The sequence below is a fragment of the Nematolebias whitei genome, chromosome 4, assembly GCF_014905685.2.
Source record: "Nematolebias whitei isolate Nwh7 chromosome 4, NemWhi1, whole genome shotgun sequence".
In the NCBI taxonomy this organism is placed as follows: domain Eukaryota; kingdom Metazoa; phylum Chordata; class Actinopteri; order Cyprinodontiformes; family Rivulidae; genus Nematolebias; species Nematolebias whitei.
Genome location: NC_056501.1, coordinates 54715409 through 54733454, shown reverse-complemented (window position 1 = coordinate 54733454; position 18046 = coordinate 54715409). Strand labels below are relative to the sequence as shown.

The 18046-nt window shown below is 45.2% G+C and overlaps 1 protein-coding gene across 1 annotated transcript in view; it reads left to right on the top strand.

Moving 5' to 3' along the window:
• Window positions 1-18046, top strand: part of abhd18 (abhydrolase domain containing 18) — a 256999-nt gene that overhangs the window by 209194 nt on the left and 29759 nt on the right. Inside the window, exon 13 of the mRNA XM_037675441.1 lies at window positions 7050-7212. Coding sequence (XP_037531369.1) covers window positions 7050-7212 — 163 coding nt within the window. The remainder of the gene's footprint in view (window positions 1-7049; window positions 7213-18046) is intronic.

Here is an 18046-nt window from a genome sequence, read left to right as displayed (position 1 = left end):
TGAGAGGCATCAAGCAGGAGTGGGCTTACTTATTGCCCCCCATCTTGATGCCTGTGTGTTGAGGTTCACCCCGGTGAATGAGAGGGTGGCCTCCCTCCGCCTACGTGTGGGGAGACGGGTTCTGACTGTCATTTGTGCTTATGCACCAAACGGCAGTTCAGATTATCCACCCTTTTTGGAGTCCTTGGAGGGGGTACTGGAAAGTTCACCCCCTGGGGACTCCTTTGTTCTGCTGGGGGACTTCAATGCTCACGTGGGCAATGACAGTGAGACCTTGAGGGGTGTGGTTGGGAGGAACGGCCCCCCTGATCTGAACCCGAGTGGTGTTCTGTTGTTAGACTTCTTTGCTCGTCATGGATTGTCTATAACGAACACCATGTTCAAGCGTAAGGTGTCCATATGTGCTCCTGGCACCAGGACACCCTAGGCCGCAGTTTGATGATCAACTTTCTTGTCATCTCATCTGATCTGCGGCCACATGTCTTGGACACTCGAGTGAAGAGAGGGGAGGAGCTATCCAGTGATCACTACCTGGTGGTGAGTTGGCTCAGATGGTGGGGGAGGATGCCGGTCAGACCTGGCAGGCCCAAACGTATTATACGGGTTTGCTGGGAACATCTGGCAGAGTCTCCTGTGAGACGGAGCTTTAACTCTCACCTTTGGGAGAACTTCAAACATGTTCCGGGGGAGGTGGGGAACATTGAGTATGAGTGGGCCATGTTCCATGCCTCTATTGTCGAGGCGGCTTACCAAAGCTGCGGCCGCAAGGTTGTCAGTGCCTGTCGCGGCGACAACCCTCGAACCCGGTGGTGGACACCGGCGGTGAGGGATGCTGTCAGGCTGAAGAAGGAGTCCTATCGGGCCTTTTTGGCCTGTGGGATCCCGGAAGCAGCTGATGGGTACCGGCAGTCCAAGCGACATGAGGCTCGGGTGGTAGCTGAGGCAAAAACTCGGGCATGGGCAGAGTTTGGAGAGGCCATGGAGAATGACTTCCACACGGCGTCAAGGCGATTCTGGTCCACCATCCGGCGTCTCGGGGGGGGGGGGGAAACGGTACACCACCAACACTGTTTATAGTAGGGGTGGTGTGCTGCTGACCTCAACTCGGGATGTCATGGGTTGGTGGGCAGAATACTTTGAAGACCTCCTCAATCCCACCGGCACGTCTTCCACTGAGGAAGCGGAGCCTGGAGACTTTGGGTCAGGCCCTCCAATCTCTGATGCTGAGGTCACCGAGGTGGTTAAAAAACTCCTCGGTGGCAGGGCCCCAGGGGTGATGAGATTCGCCCAGAGTTCCTTAAGGCTTTGGATGTTGTAGGGTTGTGTTGGCTTACGCGACTCTGCAATATTGCGTGGACATCGGGGGAAGTTCCCCTGGATTGGCAGGTTTGCTTGGTGGTTGGCTTGGTGGTTCCCCTATTCAGAAAGGGGGACCGTAGAGTGTGTTCCAACTACAGGGGATCACGCTCTTAAGCCTCCCTAGTAATGTCTTTTCGGGGGTTCTGGAGAGGAGGGTCCATCGGATAGTCGAACCTCGGATTCAGGAAGAGCAGTGCGGTTTTCGTCCTGGTTGTGGAACACTGGACCTGCTCTACACTCTCAGCAGGGTCCTGGAGGGTGCGTGGGAGTTTGCCCAACCGGTCTATATGTGCTTTGTGGACTTGGAGAAGGCGTTCGACCACGTCCCTCGGGGAACCCTGTGGGGGGTACTCTGGGAGTATGGGGTACCGGGCCCTTTGATACGGGTTGTTAGGTCCCTATATGACAGGTGTCGGAGCCTGGTTCGCATTGCCGGCAGTAAGTCAGACTTGTTCCCAGTGAGAGTTGGACTCCGCCAAGGTTGCCCTTTGTCACTGATTCTGTTCATAACTTTTATGGGCAGAATTTCTAGGCACAGCCAAGGTGTTGAGGGGATCTGTTTTGGTGGCCTTAGGATTGTGTCTCTGCTTTTTGCAGATGATGTAGTCCTATTGGCTTCATCAGATCGTGATCTACAGCTTTCGCTGGAGCGGTTCGCAGCCGAGTGCGACATGGCCGGGATGAGGATCAGTTCCTCCAAATCCAAGGCCATGGTCTTGAGCCGGAACAGGGTAGAGTGCCCTCTCTGGGTCAGGGAGGAGGTCCTGCCCCAAGTGAAGGAGTTCAAGTATCTTGGGGTCTTGTTCACGAATGAGGGAAAAATGGAGCGTGAGATCGAAAGGCGGATAGGTGCAGCGTCTGCAGTGAAGCGGGCGCTGTACAGGTCTGTCGTGGTGAAGAGAGAGCTGAGTCAAAAGGCGAAGCTCTCAATTTACCGATCTATCTACGTTCCTACCCTCATCTATGGTCATGAGCTTTGGGTTGTGACCGAAAGAACGAGATCTCGGATACAAGCGGCCAAAATGAATTTTCTCTGCAGGGTGTCTGGGCTTTCCTTTAGAGATAGGATGAGAAGCTTGATCATCTGGGAGGGACTCAGAGTAGAGCCGCTGCTTCTCCACATCGAGAGGAGCCAGTTGAGGTGGCTCGGGCATCTGGTTAGGATGCCTCCTGAACGCCTCCCTGGTGAGGTGTTCCGGACACGACCCACCGGGAGGAGACCCAGAGGAAGACCCAGGACACGCTGGAGGGACTATGTTTCTCGGCTGGCCTGGGAACGCCTCTGGATTCCCCCGGAGGAGCTTGCCCACGTGGCTGGGGAGAGGGAAGTCTGGGCCTCCCTACTTAAGCTGCTACCCCCGCGACCCGACCCCGGATAAGCGGAAGAAAATGGATGGATGGAGGGTTTCTTACTGTCCAGCTTTGGGAATGAGAGTCAGTCTTACTTTCAAAGTATCAAAAGAATAAAAGTTGATGGTAGAAAAACCTTGATGTGTCCCTACACTTTTGTCCACAGCCCAAGGCAGCCGCCTCGACATTGGAGGTGTAGAACAAAACCCATTCAAATGAAATGTCCTCCGCCCTTTCTGTGATACCATTGAAGTTCTCTCTGATGTGTGAGTTAGATTCTTCTGACAGGCATTCCCAGGATGGTTAATCAGCAGCACACAATCAAGTGGCATTATAGTGATTTTTCTTTTCACAGTGATTATCCTGATTAGGGATTCATGAGTATAACAGCCTCAGGGTATAAGCTGTTCTTCAGTCTAGTGGTTCTACACTTAATGCTCCTCAACCTCCTGCTTGAAGGGAGCAAGGCAAAATGTGTGTGTGCTGGGTGAGTGGGGTCCTTCATGGTACAGGTGGCCCTCTTCCTGCATCTGGAGGAGTAGATGTCTGTGACGGTGGGGAGGCTGGCTCCAACAGACTTCTGTGCACCCTTCACCACTCTCTGCAAAACTTTTCTTTCTGCAGCTGTGAAGCCTCCATGCCACACGTTGATGCTGGAGCACAATTCAATTCAATTAAGTTCAGTTTATTTATATAACACCAAATCACAACAAAGTTGTCTCAGGGCACTTTACAGGAACATTCACATACATAAAAGCCAAAGTTCTCTATCTAAGGAATCCAGCAGACAAGTTGAATCTGGGCTTCGTTGCTGTCTCCCATCCTGAGCAAGCACAGTGGCAACAGTGGAAAGGAAAAACTCCCTTTTAAAAGGAAGAAACCTCCAGCAGAACCAGGCTCAGGACAAGCAGCCATCTGCTCTGACCGGCTGGTTTGAGAGGACATGAAGGAGAGACAGACGAACATAGAATGGTAGGTCCAGGTGTATCTGAAAGATAAAAAAAAAAAAAAAACAAAACACATGTTAAGGATAGAAAAAATAATTACAAATACAAAACAGGTTGAGCAGAGTAAGTAAAGACAGCAGCAGAGTGAAAATTGTGGTCAGTTTGTCCTCCAGCAGTCTAAGCCTATAGCAGCATAACTAGGGACAGCTCAGGAAACCCAAGCCGACCCTAACTATAGGATTTAGCAAAAAGGAAAGTCTTAAGCCTAGTTTTAAAACTGGATAATGTGTCAGCCTCACTGACAGAGATTGGAAGTTGGTTCCACAAGAGAGGAGCCTGATAACTGAAAGATCTGCCTCCCATTTTGTTTTTGTAAATTCTAGGAACCACAAGTAAATCTGCAGCCTGAGAGCGAAGTGCTCTGTTAGGAAAATATGGAACAATAAAATATGTAATATAAGATGGAGCCAGGTTGTTGAGAGCTTTGTAGGTTAGAAGTAAGATTTTGAATTCTATTCTGAATTTTAGCGATATTACGCAGGTGGAAGAAGGCAGTTCTTGTAATGTTTTTAATGTGGGGTTTAAAACACATGTCCTGATCAAAAATAACACCAAGATGTTTAACTATGGAACTGGAGGCCAGATTAATGCCATCCAAGGAGGGTGAAACACTGAAAAAAATATTCCTAAGATGCTTGGGTCCAAAAACCACAAACTCTGTCTTGTCTGAGTTTAAAAGCTGAAAATTTAGGATCATCCAGGTTTTTATGTCTTTAAGACATGCTTTTAGTCTAAGGGTGCATTCACACCAGCCCTGTTGTTCCGAACTCTAGCTCGTTTGCCTAGGAAGTCCGATTCGTTTGGGGAGGTGTGAACGCACCATCGAACTCTGTCACGGAACAAAAAGGCGAACTATGGCCCGGGCTAAAACTTAGGTCTTGGTCCGGTAGAAGAAAACTCCAGCGCGGTTCGAGTACTGTGTGAACGTAAGCAGACCAGGCCCCGCTCCACAAGCAAGAAGTGGAGTACAGCGCAGGGCAAACAAGCACACATTTCTCTTGCCTCATATTGAACCGTCAGCTGCCTTGTGTGAAAAACAATATTCTCCATGGTTTTCTGCCTCATCTTCCACTCATGATGAGTCCATTTTTGAAAAATGACTAAATATAACTCCTAAAACTGCTAAAATTTGATGCCACTCCGTTTTTTTTTTTTTTTTTCCAGAAGAAGAAGAAGAAGTGTCTTCTTCAGAGGTTTTTGTTTAGTTTCTTTCAGTAGTCCTTGGTGCAGCGCCACCACAGGCGAGTGGGAGAACAGGTTGGTTCAAACAGGTTGGCTCGACTGCACAGTGCAGTATGAATGCAAATGAAACAGCTCAAATGTAAACAAAATGTTATGAATATTGGTCCCCAACCGAACCGAGTCTACCGGACTATCAGGTGTGAAAACAACCTAAGTAACTGACTGGATTCATTGGGTTTCATGGACAAATACAACTGTGCATCATCAGCATAACAATGAAAATAAATCTCATACTGTTTAATAACTTTACCTAATGGAAGCATATATAAGAGAAAGAGTATTGCTCCAAGCACTGAACCCAGAGGAACTCCATGACTAACTTTGGTGTATGATGAAGATTCATTATTTAAATTTACAAATTGGACTTTATCAGATAAATATTATTTAAAACATTTTAGAGCCATTCCTGTAATTCCAACATCATATTAAAGTCTCTGTAATAGAATATTATGATCAATTTTATCAAATGCAGCACTGAGGTCTAACAGGACCAGTATAGAGACAAGTTCATTGTCTGAAGCCATGAGAATATCATTGGTAATTTTCACTAGTGCAGATTCATTGTTATGATGAGCTCTAAACACTGACTGAAACTCTTCAAACAGATTATTTAATTTCAGATGTTCACGCACCTGTTGCAACTTATTTTCTGTAGAATTTTTTAGATGAACGTTAGATTAGATATACAGTAGTCCCTCGCTACTTCGCTGTTCGTTTATCACGGACTTGCTCTATTGCGTTTTTTCAAAATAACATTGGACATGACACACAATTGGCTGATTGATGGATGAGCCGCACGATTGGCATGGAATTTTTGTTTAAAATAAATTATTTTAAATTATTTAGCACCTGCCTCACCTTTGTGCAGCCCACACTGCAGGATAAACATCCTACTGCAGCTGATCAGCTGTTCTCCATTCAGAGCAGAGAAGTGGGCGTGGCTGTGAGTGCTTGCAGATGGCTGAGTGCAGCTGGAGGCAAAGAGCTGAGATCATGACATTCTGTGCTCTTTTAGAGAAGAAAACATGTCAAACTCAAGACCTGGGGCCCATATGTGGCCCTCGTTGACATCTTATCTGGCCCCCATGATTATATGTGAAATGTAAAATACTTTTATCTCTTGAATTTTTTCAGTAATCTTTGATTATGATGTCGAAAGCACAACAGAGACCGTCAAATGAAACCAATCAAACTCTTGTTGAGGAACCTGCGACCAAGAAAAGATGTTGGGTATCTAACTTGAGTTAATGTAGATTCTGAAATTGGCCCTTAGTTTGAAAAAGGTTTTAAATGTGGCCCCCTTATGTAAGTGACATTTACACTCCTGGTTTAGAGTTTAGTGTGGGAAGGGTTTAAAACACCTTTATATATATCTATATATAGATATATATAGATAGATATATAGATATATATAGATATATTTATATACTATACTATATATACTAAAATAAACTACTACTCACTACTTGTACTACTATTCCTACTTCGCGGTTTTTCACTTATCGCTCGTCTTCATGGTACGGATCCCCCGTGATAAACAAGGAACTTCTGTAGGTCTATAATTGGCCAGAATTCCTTAATCAAGGTTATGTTTCTTGAATAAAGGTTTAATTACAGCAACCTTAAAGCTCTGTAGTACGTAACCATTCATTAAAGACAGAATAAGTAGATCCAAAATGTGGACATTAATTAGGGGAAATACCTCTTTAAACAGTCTGGTTTGGATGGGATCTAGCAGACATGTGGATGGTTTGGATGAACCTTTTTTTTATGTTTTGATGATTCGTCATAAATTTAAAAATTAAAACCAGGCTTTATGAACAATTGTAGATGGGTACTAATTTCATTACGGTTGAAAGTCACACAAGTGTTAAGAGTAGTTTAGTAAATATGTGTTGCGATGGACTCAGATTTAAATTTTATATATTTTTTGATTTTCTTACATACAAAATAAGAACCAGTAAATGTCTTCATTGGTTGGGATTGGATGTGATTTTTCTAACTTGGACTAAGATGTGCATTGAACATCATTTCTGTGTGATTTGTCTTAATAACAATACAAGTGTCCTCTCTGTCCTGTTTGTCTGTCAGTACCTGTGGACACCAACCTCATCATCGTGGTCCAGGCCAAAGAGGATGCCTACGTTCCTCGAACAGGGGTCCTCAGTCTGCAAGAGATCTGGCCAGGATGTGAAGTTCGCTTTTTGAATGGAGGACATATCAGTGCTTACTTGTTCAAGCAAAATGTTTTCAGGTAAAATCTTTACTTCTTATTGTCTGTGTACGTCAACATTTAAGAGTTTGTCAACTCACCATGAAGCTGAGGACAGGTTACAGACAGAAAGGCTGGTGTATAAGAGAAAAACAGGAAGTCAATTATCAGAGAGCACAACAATTCAAGCACAAAAATTCAATTCAATTCAGTTTATTTATATAGCACCAAATCACAATAAAGTTGTCTCAGGGCACTTTACAGGAACATTCACATACATAAAAGCCAATTAGTAAATATCCTGATGCATGCTCAATAATCCAGGTAGAAAAATCCAAAAAAGTTCAATCTGGTCTTCTGGACATTCAAAAAAACAAAAAACAAAACAAAGCAAAAAAATATAGAAACGTTTCATCTCTCATCCGAGAGACTTCCTTAGTCTGAGGTGCTGTATTCAGCTCAGTCTTATAAATAGCACCTTCTCAGAGTGGATCAACCAGTTTGCTGCTGAACCAGCTGCTCACATGATCAAGAAGGACCATCAGCCTAACAATGGATCATTAGCACCCTGATGGCTGTTTGCTATTCACAGGAGGCTAAGTGATACTAGCAATAACTTCCGGACTTCCGGTAAGATGGCACCCATGTACAGTACATGGCTTGCAATCCACCTCTGCTGATGGAGTTCGGATTATTTGTGTTTTGTTCTTCATCTGGGACATAAACTCGCTGCTGGTGTATGACCGACAACAGCTTCTGGGATGTTCGTTTTTCCTGCCGCCGATGTCACTTATTTGGATCATTATGAGCGTACCGCTGCCCCCCACCCTTCCCCCGCTGCTGGCGGACGTGCCTGTTTACCTCCGCTGCACTCCTCACCTGCCTGCCTGGAGATATCGCTCCAGACGTCGGGGAAAATGTGCTGGGTGGCTGGTAAAGCTTAAAGCCCTGCACACTGCATCTTCCTCTCCAGCTGGTGGTCATGGTTTCCATCACCAGCTTCCCGCGTGCACGGACCAGGTAAACAACGGGAGTTGTCGACTGGTGCGCCGCACGGGCCGACCCGGAGGTGCCGTTATAGAAAATCTGCGGCCACTGGCGCGCGCTTCCTCCACCGCTGCTGGGTCCACTTTGGACAGTATCCGGATGTGTTTGGTCAACGCAAGCTTCTGTTACCAATAAAACTTTTATCCTCAGGGACTACTTTCAAGAACGCGATTTGGACTTTCTCTGTATCACAGAGACTTGGATATCTCCGGGTGAGTCCAGCGCCTTGACGGAATTATTGCCACCGAACTGTCTGTCTGCCATCAGGCCGGCGCGGTGGTGGATTATTAGCAATATTCAAATCAACTTTTGACTGTAAACAACTGCCCATCCCAGTTTCTCGCGCCAACTTTGAGCTGAGCGTCTTTGAACTCAGCCATTCGCCTTCGACTTTATGCACACTCGTCTACCGCCCACCTCGATCTAAGGATTTCATAAATGAGTTTTCTGATTTCTTGGCTGAAATCACACCAAAATATGATCATGTTTTCATTATTGGGGACTTTAATTTTCATGTGTGCTGTCAGGAGAAGCCCTTGGTTAAGGACTTTTTAGATTTATTGGACTCATTTAATCTAACTCAGCATGTAAACGGTCCCACCCAAGAACGCGGACATACATTGGACCTTGTTTTAACACGTGATGTGACTGTTAGTAATCTTGAAATTGGTGATAATGTTTTTTCAGACCACATGCCAGTCTGGTTTGAGTTCACACTCCCCATCTAATTCCTAAGCCGTGCATTCCTGCACGTAGTAGCCGGGCCATTAACCACTTCACTGCCGCACGTTTCACAGATGTTTATAACTCTGAAATAGCCAGGTCCTCTTTGACAGCGCGGAACCACAGAGGCTAGCTCCCGTTAGCGGTCCTCCAGCAGACCCCGAGCAGCCGGGACCCCAGGCCAGCTGGGTGACGGTCAAGCGGAGCAAGCGTAGTGCTAAAGCTAAGCCCCCAGTTCACCACCGACCCGTTCACGTTTCTAATCGATTTTCCTCGCTCAGTGACACACCCGCTGAGAAGTAGACCCTGGTTATTGGAAGCTCCATAGTCCAAAACGTGGCTTTAGGGACTCCAGCGGCCATAGTCAAATGCATTCCGCGGGCCAGAGCGGGCGACATAGAATCGTATCTGAAACTGCTGACTAAGGCTAAGGCTAAATACAGTAAGATTGTTATTCACGTCAGCGGTAATGACACCCGGTTACGCCGATCGGAGGTCACTAAAATGAATGTTGCTTCAGTGTGTGACTTTGCTAAAACCATGTATATTTATACTCCGTAGTTTTCTCTGGCCCCCTCCCCAACCTGACCAGCGATGACATGTTTAGCCGTATGTCGTCGTTCAACCGCTGGGTGTCCAGGTGGTGTTCTGACAATGACATGGGCTACATAGATAACTGAAGTTGTTTCTGGGGAAAACCTGGTTTGATGCAGAGAGATGGCATCCATCCCACTTTGGACGGAGCCGCTCTTCTTTCTAGGAATATGGCTGATTTTGTTTATCCCCCAAATTATTATTATTTTTTATTTTTTTATCCCCCAAATTATTGACAACCCAGGGTCCAGTCCAGGAAGCAGAGTTGTAGTCCTCCACACCTCTCTGCTGCTTCTCCTTTGTTACCCACCCACACCAACTTTGAAACAGTGTCAACTCGCCCACGGCTCAAATTAAATAAACCAAATATCAGCTCTAAAAATATAAATCATAAAAATCTGATTAAAATAAACACAGTTACTTTAGCAAAGCAAAATCATAAATTCATTAAATGTGGATTATTGAACATCAGATCTCTTTCCTCTAAATCCCTGTTAGTTAATGAACTGATAACTGATCATCATATTGATTTATTCTGTCCGACAGAAACTTGGCTACAACAGGAGGATTTTGTTAGTATAAATGAATCCACTTCTGTTAATTATTTAAATTTTCATGTTCCTAGAACAACTGGCCGAGGTGGAGGAGTAGCTTCTATTTTTCAGTCAGAATTATCGATTAATGCCAAATCAGTTATTACTTATGATGCCTTTGAATCACTGTCCCTCAGTCTTTCTCATCCAAAATGGAAATCAGAAAAGCCACTTTTGCTAGTTGTTATATATCATCCACCAGGCGCTTACTCTGTTTTTGGCTGAATTCTCAGAATTATTAACTGACTTACTATTAAATACTGATAAAATCATCATAATGGGTGATTTCAATATTCATGTGGATGTTGAGAGTGATAGCTTAAGCATAGCCTTTAATAATTTATTAGAGTCATTTGGTTTAACCAAAACGTCCGCACATCTACTCATTCTTATCATCACACTCTTGATTTAGTTCTGACCTATGGTGTAGAGATTAAGGACTAGGTAATAGTTCTTCAAAATCCTATTCTGTCCGACCATTTTTAATAACCTTTGAGTTTACATTAAATGACTACACAGTCACTGAGAGTAAATTTCATCTCAGAGGGTGCTTATCAGAAAATGCTGTAACCAAATTTAAACAATCTCTTCCATCAATGTTTTCCTCTGTCTTGCAGAGTAATGCATCAGAGAACAGTTACTTAGATCATCTAGTTGATCATCTTACAACTTCAATGCAAACTTCCATCCATCCATCCATCCATTTTCTTCCGCTTATCCGGGGTCGGGTCGCGGGGGTAGCAGCCTAAGTAGGGAGGCCCAGACTTCCCTCTCCCCAGCCACTTGGGCCAGCTGTTCCGGGGGAATCCCGAGGCGCTCCCAGGCCAGCCGAGAAACATAGTCCCTCCAGCGTGTCCTGGGTCTTCCTCTGGGCCTCCTTCCGATGGGACGTGTCCGGAAGACCTCACCAGGGAGGCGTCCAGAAGGCATCCTAAACAGATGCCCAAGCCACCTCAACTGGCTCCTCTCGACGTGGAGAAGCAGCGGCTCTACTCTGAGTCCCTCCCGGATGATCGAGCTTCTCACCCTGTCTCTAAGGGAGAGCCCAGACACCCTGCGGAGAAAACTCATTTCGGTCGCTTGTATCCGAGATCTCATTCTTTCGGTCACAACTCAAAGCTCGTGACCATAGATGAGGGTGGGAACGTAGATCGATCGGTAAATCGAGAGCTTCGCCTTTTGACTCAACTCTCTCTTCACCAGGACAGACCTGTACAGCGCCCGCTTCACTGCAGACGCTGCACCTATCCGCCTATCGATCTCACGCTCCATTTTTCCCTCATTCGTGAACAAGACCCCAAGATACTTGAACTCCTCCACTTGGGGTAGGACCTCCTCCCTGACCCGGAGAGGGCACTCTACCCTGTTCCGGCTCAAGACCATGGCCTCGGATTTGGAGGAACTGATCTTCATCCCGGCCGCGTCGCATTCGGCTGCGAACCGCTCCAGCGAAAGCTGTAGATCACGATCTGATGACGCCAATAAGACCACATCATCTGCAAAAAGCAGATACGCAATCCTAAGGCCACCAAAACGGATCCCCTCAACACCTTGGCTGCGCCTAGAAATTCTGTCCATAAAAGTTATTAACAGAATCGTGACAAAGGGCAACCTTGGCGGAGTCCAAGTCTCACTGGGAACAAGCCCGACTTACTGCCGGCGATGCGGACCAGGCTCTGACACAGGTCATACAGGGACCTAACAGCCCGTATCAAAGGGTCCGGTACCCCATACTCCCAGAGTACCCCCCACAGGGCCCCCCGAGGGACGCGGTCGAACGCCTTCTCCAAGTCCACAAAGCACATGTAGACTGGTTGGGCAAACTCCCATGCACCCTCCAGGACCCTGCTGAGAGTGTAGAGCTGGTCCAGTGTTCCACGGCCAGGGCGAAAACCACACTGCTCCTCCTGAATCCGAGGTTCGACTATCTGACGGACCCTCCTCTCCAGAACCCCGGAATAGACCTTACCAGGGAGGCTTAAGAGTGTGATTCCCCTGTAGTTGGAACACACTCTACGGTCCCCCTTTTTGAATAGGGGGACCACCACCCCGGTCTGCCAATCCAAGGGAACTTCCCCCGATGTCCACGCAATATTGCAGAGTCGCGTAAGCCAACACAACTCTACAACATCCAGAGCCCTAAGGAACTCTGGGCGAATCTCATCCACCCCTGGGGCCCTGCCACCGAGGAGCTTTTTAACCACCTCGGTGACCTCAGCACCAGAGATTGGAGGGCCTGACCCAGAGTCCCCAGGCTCCGCTTCCTCAGTGGAAGACGTGCCGGTGGGATTGAGGAGGTCTTCAAAGTATTCCGCCCTTCGACCCACAACATCCCGAGTTGAGGTCAGTAGCACACCACTCCTACTATAAACAGTGTTGGTGGCGTACCGCTTTCCCCCCCCCCGAGACGCCAGATGGTGGACCAGAATCATCTCGAAGCCGTGCGGAAGTCGTTCTCCATGGCCTCTCTGAACTCCTCCCATGCCCGAGTTTTTGCCTCAGCAACCACCCGAGCCGCAAGTCGCCTGGACTGCCGGTACCCATCAGCTGCTTCCGGGATCCCACAGGCCAAAAAGGCCCGATAGGACTCCTTCTTCAGCCTGACAGCATTCCTCACCGACGGTGTCCACCATCGGGTTCGAGGGTTGCCACCGCGACAGTAGAGGCACGAAACATGGTCCACTCAGACTCAATGTCCCCCACCTCCCTCGGAACATGTTCAAAGTTCTCCCGGAGGTGGGAGTTGAAACTCCGTCTCACAGGAGACTCTGCCAGACGTTCCCAGCAAACCCTCACAATACGTTTGGGTCTGCCAGGTCTGACCAGCATCCTCCCCCACCATCGGAGCCAACTCACCACCAGGTAGTGATCAGTTGACAGCTCCGCCCCTCTCTTCACACGAGTGTCCAAGACATGTGGCCGCAGATCAGATGAGACGATGACAAAGTCGATCATCAAACTGCGGCCTAGGGTGTCCTGGTGCCAGGAGCACATATGGACACACTTATGCTTGAACAAGGTGTTCGTTATTGACAATCCATGACGAGCACAGAAGTCCAACAACAGAACACCACTCTGGTTCAGATCAGGGGGGCCGTTCCTCCCAACCACACCCCTCCAGGTCTCACTGTCATTGCCCACATGAGCATTGAAGTCCCCCAGCAGAACAAGGGAGTCCCCAGAAGGTGCACTTTCCAGTACCCCCTCCAAGGACTCCAGAAAGTATGCAAACTTGCAAATGAAAACTTCACTTGATAAAATTGCTCCACTGAAAAAGAAAGTAATCAATCAGAGGAAACTGGCTCCTTGGTTCAATTCTGAGTTACGTACTTTAAAGCAGGCATCTAGAAACCAGGAGAGAAAATGGCGCTCTACTAATGTTGAAGAATTTTATTTAACTTGGAAAGATAGTCCGCTAACATATAAAAAAAGCTCTCTGTAACGCTAGAACTTTATATTACTCATCTTTAATGGAGGAGAATAAAAATAACCCTAGGTTTCTGTTTAGTAGTATTGCTAGACTAATTAAAAGTCCCATTTCTGTTGAACCATGTATCCCTACAACTATAAGTAGTGATGACTTCATGAGATTCTTTATAAATAAAAATTTTTCAATTAGAGAGAAAATTCAAACCATCCTTCCTTCTACTATCTCTAGTCCCCTGTCAAATGAGGCGTCTTTAAAAATTTCACTAGAGCCTGATTTATGTTTGGACAGTTTTTGTCCTGTTGAGCTCTCTGAATTGTCAAAAATAATAACCTCATCCAAACCATCCACATGTCTGCTAGATCCCATCCCAACCAGACTGTTTAAAGAGGTATTTCCCCTAATTAATGTCCACATTTTGGATCTACTTAATTTGTCTTTAATGGATGGTTATGTACCACAGTGCTTTAAGGTTGCTGTACTTAAACTTTTACTTAAAAAGTCTGATCTTGATTCAGAAATTCTGGCACACTATAGACCTATATCTAATCTAACTTTCATCTAAAAAATTCTAGAGAAAATAGTTGCAGGTCAGTTGCCTGAACATCTACAAAGAAATAATCTGTTTGAAGAGTTTCAGTCAGGGTTTAGAGCTCATCATAGCACAGAAACAGCACTAGTAAAAGTCACTAATGATATTCTCATGGCCTCAGACAATGGACTTGTGTCTATACTGGTCCTATTAGACCTCAGTGCTGCATTTGATACAGTTGATCACAATATTTTACTACAGAGGCTTGAATATGATATTGGGATTACAGGAACGGTTCTAAAGTGGTTTAAATCATAGCTCTCTGATAGATTCCAGTTTGTAAATGTAAATAATAAATCTTCTTCATACACCAAAGTTAGTCATGGAGTTCCTCAGGGCTCAGTGCTTGGGCCAATACTCTTTACTTTATATATGCTTCCATTAGGTAAAGTTATTAAACAGCATGGGATAAATTTCCATTGTTATGCTGATGACACATGATTATATTTGTCCATTAAACCCAATGAATCATATCAGCTACTTAGACTACAAGCATGTCTTAAAGACATAAAAACCTGGATGACTCTTAATTTTCTCCTGTTGAACACGGACAAAACTGAGGTTTTGGTTTTGGACGTGAGCACCTTAGGAATGAATTTTTCAGTCTTTCTCCCTCCTTAGATGGCATTAATCTGTCCTCCAGCTCTAATGTTAAAAATCTTGGTGTTATTTTTGATCAGGACATGTCTTTTATCCCCCACATTAAAAACGTTACTAGAACTGCCTTCTTCCATCTGCGTAATATCACTAAATTAGAAACATCTAAAAATGATGCAGAAAAACTGGTCCATGCATTTGTCACGTCTAGACTGGACTATTGCAATGGTTTATTATCTGGATGTCCAAATACTTCTTTAAAACGTCTTCAGTTGATCCAAAATGCTGCTGCCAGAGTCTTAACCGGGGTTACTGGGAAAGATCATATTTCTCCAGTTTTAGTTTCTCTCCATTGGCTCCCTGTCAAATCCAGAATAGAATCAAAATCTTACTTCTAACCTACAAAGCTCTCAACAACCTGGCTCCATCTTATATTACAGATCTTATTGTTCCATATTTTCCTAACAGAGCGCTTCGCTCTCAGATTGCAGGTTTACTTGTGGTTCCTAGAATTTACAAAAACAGAATGGGAGGCAGATCTTTTAGTTATCAGGCTCCTCTCTTGTAGAACCAACTTCCAATCTCTGTCCGTGAGGCTGACACATTATCCAGTTTTAAAACTAGGCTTAAGACTTTCCTTTTTGCTAAATCCTATAGTTGGGGTCGGCTTGGGTTTCCTGAGCTGTCCCTTAGTTATGCTGCTATAGGCTTAGACTGCTGGAGGACAAACTGACCACAATTTTCACTCTACTTCTGTCTTTACTTACTCTGCTCAACCTGTTTTGTATTTGTAATTATTTTTTCTATCAACATGTGTTTTTTTGTCTTTCAGATACACCTGGACTTATACCTGGACCTACCATTCTGTGTTTGTCTGTCTCTCCTCCCTGTCCTCTCAACCAGCCGGTCAGAGCAGATGGCCGCTTGTCCTGAGCCTGGTTCTGCTGGAGGTTTCTTCCTTTTAAAAGGGAGTTTTTCCTTTCCACTGTTGCCACTGTGCTTGCTCAGGATGGGAGACTGCAACGAAGCCAAGATTCATCTTGTCTGCTGGATTCCTTAGATAAAGAACTACTAATTGGCTTTTATGTTTGTGAATGTTTCCGTAAAGTGCCCTGAGACAACTTTGTTATGATTTGGCGCTATATAAATAAACTGAATTGAATTGAATTGAATTGAAATGATAATTCAGTCCCCGGTGTTTCTCACCACCACTGAAGAGCTGACATCCCAGTTCAACTCTGTCTGCTTAAAGATTCTGGGTCATGTCGCTCCTGTTAAAACTAAAAAATCAAAACTCAGAGCAGAACCTTGGCTGAATGACGTCACCAAGGCCATTAGGCAGCAGTGCAGGAGGCAGAGCGCAAATGGAGGAAAGACAGGCTGCAGGTCTCTTTTCAAATACTTAAAGAGAGTCGGCGCCGTTTTCAGAAAGCAGTAAAAGCTGCTAAATCTAAACACTTTTTTGATATCATTACCTCAAACTCTCACAACCCACGTGTCCTCTTTTCTACCCTAAACTCTGTTCTCCACCTCACTTAACCATCATGATGGTTAAGTGAGGTGGACGCCTCACTTAACCATCACGCCTTGGTGACGTTTTTGATTTTTTAGTTTTAACAGGAGCGACATGATCCAGAATCTTTAAGCAGACAGAGTTGAACTGGGATGTCAGCTCTTCAGTGGTGGTGAGAAACACCGGGGTCTGAATTATCATTTCAATTCAATTCAATTCAGTTCAATTCTGGAAGCCTCGACTGAGCTGTGCGAGAACTTCCTACATTTCATTCTGGAAAAAATTGCGACCACCCAGGCTCTCATTTCCCCTCCAACTCATGACCCATCCATCCCACCTCAATCTGTAGCTCTATTTGACCATTTTGAACCCATCACTCTATCTTCTCTAGAGCAGGCAATGTGCAGCTTGAAACTTTCTGGTTCCTCCTTTGATGTGGCCCCCCCTCAACTACTAAAGGAGGTTTTTCCTACTCTAGGTCTGACCATTCTTGCTATTGTAAATAGGACCCTGGAAGGTCACGCTATCTTAGAGCTATTCCAATCTGGCTTTAAACCTCTCAATAGCACTGAAACTGCCATACTGAAGGTTTTAAATGACATCTTCTTATCCACAGATACTGGCAATTCTGTGCTGCTTGTCCTATTGGACCTTACAGCCACCTTTGACACCATCGACCATGAGATCCTCATTGCTAGGTTGGAGCAGTGGGTGGCCATCACAGGGTCAACCCTCAATTGGTTCAGATCTTACCTCGCTGACAGATCCTTTTGTGTCTCCATCAAGGATTTTAGTTCCGCAGAGGCAGAGCTTAAATGGGGGGTTCCGCAGGGGTCCATCCTGGGTCCCCTCCTACTTATTGAGCATGGACTTTGTTGTTTTCAACCAGTTTGACAAGACTGTCAACAAAGAAGAGGGCCGGCAATGGAGGAGGGGGTGTGCCAAAGAGACCATCTAATCACAAGCAGAACTGGTTTGTTCCACTTTGGAGTAAGCTGTTGGGAGAAGAATCAGTTTTGCTGTGTGTTTCCTTGACTGATGAAGCCTTCCGGATCGAAGGCAAAACGTTTCAGCACAAAAAAAAAGAAACTGTCCAGATGACCTGACTGAAAAATGTTGGATTTTATACCTGGATTATTGAGCATGGACTTTGTTGTATAACGTTATGTTTTACACAAAATAACTCGTTTTCAATTCATTTCAGATTATTTATATAGCGCCAAATCACAACAAAGTTGTCTTAGGGCACTTTACAGGAACATTCACATACATAAATGCCAATTAGTAAAGTTCTCTCGGGGCGCATTTACCGAATCTTGGACATCGCCTTCCGTCCATGTCGTTATTTGTCCAGCTGCCGGTCTTACAGGCATAGGCGAAATCTGACCGTCCAGACAGGAGTTATGGTGACTTCTTGTTTTGTTGCGAATATTTGACAAGCACTTCCTTTATGCCTTTAAACATGTCATGTGTGGTAATCAATAGTTAGCAAACAAAGTTTCAGTGTAATATCTTACACAATGCGAATCTGGAAGTGTCATCCAATAATTAACAGTTTTTTCTCTGAGTAGGTGGGGCTTAAGTGATGTTATGAATCCACAATACCAATGTATCTAAAAGTCCTCATTGATCACGCACAAAAAAATCTGGTTCCGATCGGATAATGTATCACTGAGATATAACTGTTGGAATAATGTAGGAGGCGCACTTAAGTCAAATGTTAAAAAACAATACCAATGTGTCTATAAGTTCTCACTGATCACGCACAATAAATGTGGTACATATTGGTT